This window comes from Porites lutea, chromosome 7 (genome assembly GCF_958299795.1).
Source record: "Porites lutea chromosome 7, jaPorLute2.1, whole genome shotgun sequence".
NCBI lineage: Eukaryota > Metazoa > Cnidaria > Anthozoa > Scleractinia > Poritidae > Porites > Porites lutea.
This window is the reverse complement of record NC_133207.1, coordinates 11,254,344-11,264,321: the sequence shown is the minus strand read 5'-3', so window position 1 is coordinate 11,264,321 and position 9,978 is coordinate 11,254,344. Positions and strand designations below refer to the sequence as shown.

Here is a 9,978-nt window from a genome sequence, read left to right as displayed (position 1 = left end):
GTTTTGTTTCATGGTTAGCTGATCTGCTAGCTCTTCGAGGATTTTATCTATTCTTTTATAAGACCACTGCTCTGGTGTGAATTGACACCTATAGGTCGCCTCCCTATATTCTCTGGAGGAAACTTTGATGGTGATCTGAGATGTCTTGGGTGTTTTTCTCGTCTCGATAATCTCATTCAAACCGTGATACAATGGATACAAGATTTCAAAATCGAAGTTACGCACGCCCTGTTTTTCTGGTAATAGTTGGGTTATGTCAACCCTATACTAATCTGTGCTTCCGATTTTGGAATAAGTGACTTTAAATATTGGGTCATCAAGCGCTAATTCCATCCAATGTAGATTCTCGTCGTTCTCAGGGTACATGACGCTCTCTGTTTGCTCATGTTTAGCCCACATTTCATCAAGATCTCTATCCCACTCACGCTGTTCAGCAGGTGTCCAGTCGTCATAACCTCCTACCCACATGGTGACTTGTGATAAAATGATAAATAGACTAGCACTCCCCTGCCTTTTATACCTTAGCCCTCGTCTCAGACTATAAATTGAATCAGTCCTCACCCAAAGACATCATTTTCACCTCCGATCTGGTTAAGGTAACATGTCTGCACTCGAAGAAGACAACTCTATGGAAATGTCAGAACCTACCGAAAAAACAACAACAACTAAGACCACGTTGAAGGATTATCGACAAAAATTGATGGCCACTCATGCACGCATCAAGTACCGTGAAAGAACGATCAAAGGGTTTAAAAACCATCTTAAGAAAGGCACGTTTCCACAACGAATGAAATCTATAAAACCCTACCCAAAAATGAGTTCATCTGAATCTCAAGCGATCGTCAATGCTGCCTGTGATCAGGTGCAATGTGTCATTTTAGATCAAATGATCCAAGAAGAAGAGAGAAAACTCGTCGAAGATCAAGACCAGTATCAAACCCTTAAAGTACAACGGGACAGTGATCGACCACAGCTCAAGACCCCTAAAAAACCCAAGAAACTGCCTATGACTACACTCCAGCAAGAGCTCGCCTATTTCCAGTCAGAATTTTCGCAACTTTGTAGTATATTAGAAAACAGACAGTAAATAAAACAGTTGAAAATGGTTAAACAATGTGTGCATTTTATTGAACTATTAAGCAAGCTAGTTACATCCATTGTGAAGTGTAATATTTACAATGCGGTGAACGTTAACTGTCCTCGTACATACTTAGCTTTCAATCTAAGCCAATACACTTGATTTTCCACTAAAGTCACTGGCTTTGGATGTTTAACAAGCACCTGCCATTCTCCTTTCAACTTTCGAGTGACGGGTGGGTTTAACTGTTCGACATCGTGTAAACGACATACCATCCTCGTAGTTGACTTGATTGCGAATTTTTGCAGTCCGTTCTCGTTTTGTCCCCTGTAGATCCCTTCTACTGCCTGCTCTAAAATGTTTTTAAAGTAAGCAATCACTGCGCCTGCTTTGGGATCAATGTTTCCAATACATGTAGAGCCTACAAAGGTGCGATTGCCGTTGATCTTGTTCTCGATAAAAAAGTAGGACTGTATCGGTGTTTGACTGCAGGGACAGACGTTGTGTTCTCCTCGTTTAATAGGTCTGGATTCCAAAAACATCCACTCGTCCTGAAAATCCTGTTCTTCACTTAAATGTTGCAAATATAACTGTAAATTGTCCTTTTTCTCACGACAGATTGGTCCATGAATACATCTCATGTGTGTTTGTCTGTTATCTTTTCTTGTAAATGCTGCGTTGCAGTACCAGCAATTGTAGCGCAGTTTCTGTTCAGCACATACTGTTGCCATGTGGAGTCTCATTTTGTGAGCAGTTGTTAATTCTGTTCCACACATCGAACAAACAAAACGTAATGGATTGTTGGAATGTTGCTGTCTTATGTGGTGTTGCATATTTCCATACTGTGAAAACGAGAGTGGACACAACGGGCAGTGATAGCGATGTTCTGTTGTACCGCAGTGCTTCTTATGATGAAAGAAATAACCTCTGATGAATTCTTTGCCACAGGTCGGGCACTCTCGTGGGTATGTTACTTTCGGCATGGTTGTGAAATATTTTTCTATCTAATTTGACTCACTCTTACACTTTGCAGTAATTTCCCGGAGGGTTTGGACAATGACGTCAACCGGGCATGTCTGGGCAAGTCAATGATGTCATCAAGGTATGTCTGGACATGATTGTCTCTTGGGACCTAACATGTTTAAGCAAGATCTTCGTGAAGGACTGTGATCACAAGCTTCATGTTATTGAAAGGTGCATGAAGTTTGGCCAATAACCAGTTAAAACTTAGCCAATCTAACATGGCTAACATGGTGCGTGATAAAGATGTGGTCCACGGAAAAAACGCAAACACTGGAATATTTGTCAACACTCCTACACATCTTGTAAACGGAAGGGCAATCGGTTCCACTGCTTGTAGCGTCAAATAACATTTGCGTTTTCATCGAATACCTTTGACTTGTCATCCAACGTTGAACGGCGCGTGATAAACCATCATTCATTGACATGAGTAAGTTTTCATTCCATTCTGGTACTCTGTGCTGATGAACTGTGAGATCCAACTGGATTTCTTGTACAGCCTCATTGTTTCTTACTACACGGTCAGCTAATTTGGTCAATTCTACTGAAATCACTGGATTGTAAATATTATACCAATGAGAACTCATCAGACGTTTTTCTTGCCAATACGAAAGCTGTTCCAAATCTTGCATTGACACAGACAGCATTTTTCTTCCACACACTAACCTTGACACTTGTTGTATGACCGACATACACTGAGTCCGCAACTTTTTTGTGAGCACTCGCACCCAGTCCCTCTCCTATTTGGGGTTAAAATGTTAATAAGGTTGAGGTTAATCCCTAGCCCCCTGGGACTAGGGTTTGCGTTGGGGTTGGGGTTAAAATATTAATAAGGTTGGGGCTAAACCCTAGCCCCTTGGGACTAGGGTTTGGGTAAGGGTTGGGGTTAAAATGTTAATAAGGTTGGGGTTAAACCCTAGCCTCTTGGGACTAGGGTTTGGGTTGGGGTTGGGGTTAAAATGTTAATGAGGTTGGGGTTAAACCCTAGCCCCTTGGGACTAGGGTTGAGGTTAAAATGTTAATAAGGTTGTGGTTAAACTATAGCCCCTGCGGATTAGAGTTAGGGTTAGGGTTTTGGATATTTTTTCCCTTTTTTACATGATCCCTTTGACTCAGCGGATTTAACCTTTGTTTTTTAAAGTATGGGAAATTTTCACACCATCCAGCACACAATTTTGTAACAAAACACACTTTATTGTTGGGCTGACGCCACCATGTAATCTTGCCTCTACTATTACAGCAATATAAAGCTAATCTAGTGAAAAGAAATCTAGTGAAAAAGTTAAAACCTTACAAAGCCATAAGGGTAGGTAAACCCTGTTCCTTTTTCAACCACTCGCTTATCCCAATTGACACCAAACACTTTGACTAAATCTGTTAAGCTGACTGTCTTATTCGTGTTATCTCTGACAAAATGATTCTTTATTTCTATTTCCATGACTCTTCTTCGTTCCAAGGGCTCTGACAGTTCCTGTTGAATGTGCTGCATCATGGAGTTGCAGTTTAATACCTGGTTGGTTTCATAGGAGCTCTTGGTTCCTTTATTCTTGCGTTCCTACTTGCCACCCTTCGTCTTGTAACAGTAGGACTTCGGTCCTGCTGATCCAAACAGTGTGATGGCATCTCCGTCGAGTTCGTCTGTCATTTGACCAAGGAACACCCCAGTGGGGATCTTTAGGTCTCCGTCTTTGTAACTATAGATGACTGAATCTGTGTCATAGTACAGCACTTGTTCTGCTAACTTTTCTAATTCCGCATACAATTTAAGACGTGCAAGCGAAGTCGTGAAACAGGCAATACAAATGTTTATTTTCCCGCCGCTGTCACAGGCGTCTTCGTGTTTCAACACACTCACTTCCATGACATCTTCGTTAAAGATTCTCACATCTTTGACCATAACGGTTTCATCCTGTACAATTTTCTGCCAGACGTCTTCGTCCTGAATCGAAATGGTTTGTGTGCGATGCTCGTTCTCGCCCAGTTTTTCCCAGAAGCTGTTCAACATAAGCTTGGCCACTTGTTTCCTCCCTGGATTTTTCTCAATTTTGGTTGGATCCAGCTTAATACCTTCGTGCTTTTCGTACTGTCTTACGTACTCAACTTTTTGTTCTTCTGTTTCTACGTCTGACGGCCATCCACTGGCTTCTGTTTTGTGTTTGAGCCATGTGTTTACATATGGTGCAAATAAACCATGACTCCTTTGGTCCTCTGGAAAGTGCCAGACTTCGTGGATTTTCACAATGTGATATCCTTTCTCTACAGCTTTCTGAAATTCAGATACCTCTCAACATTCTTTCTTCGTCACTGTGTGGACACAAATTACTTCTTTCATGCCACGGTCTTTCTAATTGATCCTCTGCACACTTTACACACAGAGGAAACAACAATTTTCCATTCAATTTTACTGGCAGCACTGGATGTAGTAACTTTTCTGGAGCGAGGACATCGACTTTAGCAATTCCAAAGTAATCTTGGATGTTTTGGTTCACAGGGTTGACAATGATGTGGGGGTGCCCAATGGGATACGTCCCATACTTGTTGATGGTGGGGTAAAGGCTCGTAAAATCTTCATATAAAATTTTCTCGTTGTCTTCTGCCTGGTAATGGCATTTCGCCATGCCTGTTCGACCTCCATAGAACGCCACTCTGGGATCTAGGGGGGAAACCCAGGTCATGTTGCTCACCATGGCCTGTAGTTGCTCGTTCTGCTCCAATTCTTTTCTAAAGTCGCACTCCCATTTTTCCACGACGTTGTAAACTGCTTGTTTCAACAAATCTATTTTAAACTGGGTGACTTGATATAACTCTTCGACTGTCCTGTCTGGATGGTGGAACGTTTTCACATGTCTGCCATTCGGTTTACACTTTTTACACCCGTGGTATTCGCACCCTTGAAACTCGAAGACTGTTTTAGTGGGGGGATCATAGCCGTCGACTTTCACTGTTCCTCTTTTTACTTGAAGCGTCTGTTCGCCACCATTGCGGGTATGCTTGATACGATTACCGCCTAGTTTCAGATCTTCCAAATACAACCATTGTAAAGCGATTTTACTTTGGTTCACTTTTAATCCACCCCATCCAAGGGTTGGTTCAATAGCAATCGTTTTTGGCTCCATCTGATAGTTACGCCAGAAATAATGACAAGCTGATGCAATGGTAATACATTGGGTCAGCGGATTAAACCCTGCTTCCTGCATGGTATCCTCAGCAAACTTGAGACAACCTTCTCTCAACAATTGGACATCACTTTTACAATAGTCCAACATTTCTGTTTGGAAGTTCCAACTGTTTCCTTCTTTCGCTTGTTGAGCATGCCAAGTCTCGCATTCTTCTTTCTTCTCCTCTGTCATGTGCTGTGGCTCGTAGTACTTCAGATCAGGGATGGGGCCCTCATACCGCCAATTCTCCAGCTTAGAAAATTTATGCGGGAAAAATCCCTTCTTCATCTCCGTCAATCCGAAGGTCTTAGGAAATTGACTCAACGGCATATTGAGAAAGTTCAAAGAATCCTTAAAGATTAGATTGGCATGCTTGAAGTGAAGAATTTTTGTTCCCGTGCCCATCTGATCTGTCACTTTCAAATTTGAATTGTAGAGGGTGTTGGTAGTTAACACACCATCAAAGCCTTTCAGATTGTGAAAAAAGATAGTAAACTCAGGTGCTTTGTCAAGTCCTTGTTCTAATTTTTCTGCCTCAGACCAGTTCTGCAGAGTTTCAAGAAACAAACTCACACAGTTTGTACCCCAATGATGATAAATGGTTTTGCTATATCCACGTGTATAGCAAATGAGAACAGGAATGAATGTTTTCGTGCTGTCGGTGATACATTCTATATCAGCAAACACCAAATCATCTGCATAGATCTTCTTAGGTCCCTTTAGGAGCTCTGTTTGTTTTGGCATGCGTTGTTCAACCATGTCAAAAGTGATATCGTCTGGTTCTATTTCTTCATCCAGCAGTTGGTCAATCACTTTTTCTCGCAAGGTGTTCAATCGTTCTTCGTATGCTTGTGCTTTGATATCAGCCATAGGCACACCGCTGTTAATCTGATCCAATTCTTGTAATTTTTTCTTACGTTTGGCAACCAACTCATCAATCATGGTTTGTGTGTGTTCGTCTGGTAGACCTTCAACGATCATTCCCAATAACTTTTCCTTTTTCTTTTTCTTTCTTCTTAAATCGTGGAGTTGTGTTTGAAATTGCTTTTCTTCCTCGGACGTGATAAAACATTTGTGTTCTTAAATGTTCACATACTCCAAACAATGTTTGCATTGTGTATGCAGACATTTGTGTGGAAGCTCTTTGTTGACTTTATAGGACACCATACACTTGGAACATCGTTGAAATTGGTTGCAGGTGCTTTTCATTTCCATAATGGAGGGAAGTTTTTCATTTAGACGTTGCTCCAATTGTTCTTTCATTCCTTTCAACTCTTTATCCTCGTCTTCATGTTGAATGAGATGTGCTCTAAAGCATTGTTCCCCATAGAATTCCCGTTTGCATGCTCTACAGCTGCGGTCTGGTTTGGCCCATAACGTAAAATCTTGGCAACCATCCTCATCCTTGATCTTTTTCCTTTTGCAGGCTGGACAATTTTTAGCCTGGCACCTGTGATGGACACTGTCCTCTGTGTTGTAGCCTTTACAACAGTTTTTGCAGAAATAGTTGCGATTCATAAACCCAGGGATGGAATAGAGACCATCATAATGTGCTTTCTCTTGGTTGTTGTCATCCACGTACACAGATTTCACTAGAGCAATGGTCTTATCTTCGTCTTCATACTTGTCTCCTTTACAGATCACACCGCCCCGTGCTGCATCCACTACAATGATTCTAAAACCTTTTGGTCCCACGTACTCTTGGAATTGGTTTACTTCGTCTAAACCACATAAACCTTCTGGTACACCGGCTTCTTGATGGAGCTTTTTGGCTTCTTTGAGCTGTTGTGAATTCTTCCCCCGATCTTGACGAATAGTTTTCAAAGGTGTTGTCTTGACCAGCTTGGCGTTTGGCATACTCTCGCATCGTGACAATGGTACGAGCGCAACAGAGAGTATCCTTGTTCTTTATTTCACACACACACTTGGATTCCTTCGCCATGTGTTGCCATATTTTTTGACCTGGGGCTGCACCTGCTCTCTTACCGCCTTTTCGTTCCGGTCGGCTGAAAAGTACGGATGCTGAAAACCCCACATCATTCGTAATGAACTCACCGCTGTTCAACACCAAGGAAAGTTCCGTCAATAAGGCTTGTGTCAGTTGAGCTCTCTGGGTAAAATCGCCCAAGGGAATTTTCCATGTTTCTCCTGTTAAACCTTCCCGTCGGTGTTGGCGACTCCCAATTTGGAGCTTCATCCAGTAATCCTCTGGGATTTTCAATTCATCAATCAGATTGTCAGTGGCTACGGCAATGGCATGGGTTGCTCCAATATTCAAATCTCCGTTTGGTTTTTGTTCACGTTGTTGGTCTAAGGTCATGATAAATTTTTGGTTGACTACAGTATTGTTTTTCCAACGTTTCGCTGGTCCCAATTTCTTCACATCCGCGACAAAGAGCGGGTTGGGGCCGCCACCATATTCTTCCTAGTATCATTTGTTGTTTCACTAACAAATGGTTTCTGTGATTTTGCCTCTGGCTTGGAATCCACTTCGTTCGCACGTTTGGTACCTCGGGTTGTCACAGCGCCACCTTGTTGACTTTCATCACTTAACCTTGGAACCTTGTTGGAATGAAGTAACTCCATCCTTGCTAATTCTTCGTTGGCCTCTGCTTTACGCTTGGCTCCTTCGGAATGGAACTTTCTTACATGTCTTAACATGTCATCTTTTCTTGTAAATGTGGACTCACAGTGTGGACATGGAACAGGATCTATTTTCTTCCCACAGTATTTCTTATGACAAGAGAAATTACTCCGGTTGTTAATTTTTGTTCCACACGTAGGGCACGGTCTCGGATAAGTAATCGGCATCGTGAGAGCTCCGCACAGTACAACAAATCGTAATCAAATGAATTTACTTGTCGGTGTCCGTCTTTTATACTCTCCATTAGTGTAAAAATGACGTCATGTTCTAAAAATAGAAACACGTCATCAGGCTTGCTCAAACTTGCCCCGCTGTCATTAGCATAAACAATGATTTAACAATGATTTAACAAAAGAAAAAGAATAACATGTTTAGCAGAACGAGGTTTTGATCCTCGGACCTCTGGGTTATGAGCCCAGCACGCTTCCACTGCGCTACTCTGCTCTCGTTGCTTTTTCCTGCTGTATTTTTTGTATTTAAGCCTCAACATTGAACTCGACTGATGTCTTGGCCTGGTTAGGATTGGGACATTCGCTCGCTTGGTTAGAGCATTTTCTTCACTAAGGATTAAACATGTAACTCGGATTGACTTGAATTGACCTAAATGACTGGATTGGCTTGACTTACTGCGTCCTTAGCAACTGATGGTATCCGCGTTTTCCGATGAAAAATTATCCGAATTTGTGCGGGACTAGACCCCCTTTACTACCAGCAAGTGATTCTTAAACTAGAGGTAACCAACATAGGCTGCACTTAAGGTGCATCCCCCATAAGTGTACTGTAACCCAGTCATTCTGTAGGTAGAACGTACAAACATAGGCTGCACTTAAGGTTGGTCACCCATTAGTGTCGTATAAGCAAGTGATTCTTGAACTAGAGGTAACCAACCTAGTCTTCACTTAAGGTGGCGTACCCATAAGTGTAGTGTATCTCAGTGATTCTGTAAGGAGACCTTACAATCATACGCTGCACTTAAGGCTGGACACCAATAAGTGTAGTTTATTCCAGTGATTCTGAAGGTACAGCTAATAAGCAGAAGCTTCAATTAAGGTAGGACACGAACAAGTGAAATGAAACCCAGTGATTCTGAAGGTAGAGTTAACAAACATAGGCTCTACTTAAGGTGGCGCACCCATAACTGTAGTGTAACCAGTGATTTTCTAGGTAGAGGTAACCAACATAGGGTGCACTTAAGGTGGCGCATGCATAAGTGTAGTGTAAGCCAGTTATTCTGTAGGTGAAGCTAACAACAATAGACTAAACTTAACGTTACACACCAATAAGTGTAGTGTGCTCAGTGATTCTTTGGGTAGAGCTAACCAACACAGGCTGCCCTTAAGGTTGGACACCCGTATGTGTGGTGTAACGCTGATGGTGAGGCACTCATAAATCTAGTGTGATCCACTGATTGTGTAAGTAGACATAACAGTCACAGGCTCCACTTGAGGCTGGACACCAATAAGTGTAGTGTAACCTAGTGATTCTGTAGGTAGGGCTCCTAAACATAAGCTTCGATTAATGTTGGACACCCATACCTGTAGTGTAGTTCAGTGATTCTATAGGTGGCGCATCCATAAGCGTAGTGTAACCCAGTCATTCTGTAGGTAGAACATACAAACATAGCCTGCACTTAAGGTTGGTCACCCATTTGTGTGGTGTAAGCAAGTCATTCTTAAACTAGAGGTAATCAACAAAGTCTGCACTTAAGGTGGCGTACCCACAAGTGTAGTGTATCTCAGTGATTCTGTAAGGAGACCTTACAATCATACGCTGCACTTAAGGCTGTACAACTATAAGTGTAGTCTATTTCAGTGATTCTGAAGGTACAGCTAATAAGCAGAAGCTTCAATTAAGGTAGAACAACAACAAGTGAAATGAAACCCAGTGACTCTGAAGGTAGAGGTAACAAACATAGGCTCTACTTAAGGTGGCGCACCCATAACTGTAGTGTAACCAGTCATTTTCTAGGTAGAGGTAACCAACATAGGGTGCACTTAAGGTGGCGGTAGCATAAGTGTAGTGTAATCCAGTTATTCTGTAGGTGAAGCTAACCAACAAAGCGTGCCCTTAAGGTTCGA

General features: G+C 42.0%; 1 protein-coding gene and 1 non-coding gene across 2 annotated transcripts; both read right to left on the bottom strand.

The window, feature by feature from the left end:
* Nucleotides 1-3,653: 3,653 nt before the first annotated feature.
* Nucleotides 3,654-6,237, bottom strand: LOC140944446 (uncharacterized). The gene is made up of 2 exons (XM_073393588.1): nucleotides 4,380-6,237; nucleotides 3,654-4,306 (listed from the first exon to the last, which is right to left on the bottom strand). The coding sequence occupies exons 1-2, from the start codon at nucleotides 6,235-6,237 to the stop codon at nucleotides 3,654-3,656; spliced, it is 2,511 nt and encodes an 836-aa protein (XP_073249689.1).
* Nucleotides 6,238-8,272: 2,035 nt separating this feature from the next.
* Trnam-cau (transfer RNA methionine (anticodon CAU)) lies at nucleotides 8,273-8,344 on the bottom strand. The gene has a single exon. It is a non-coding gene; the product is annotated as a tRNA-Met (tRNA).
* Nucleotides 8,345-9,978: the final 1,634 nt, after the last annotated feature.

Coding starts and splice junctions, on each gene's coding strand:
- LOC140944446 (XM_073393588.1), bottom strand. CDS start 6,237: ATGATCGTTGAAGGTCTACCAGACGAACACACACAAACCATGATTGAT. Junction 4,307..4,379: donor CGAAGAAAGAATGTTGAGAG/GTATCTGAATTT, acceptor GGCACTTTCCAG/AGGACCAAAGGAGTCATGGT.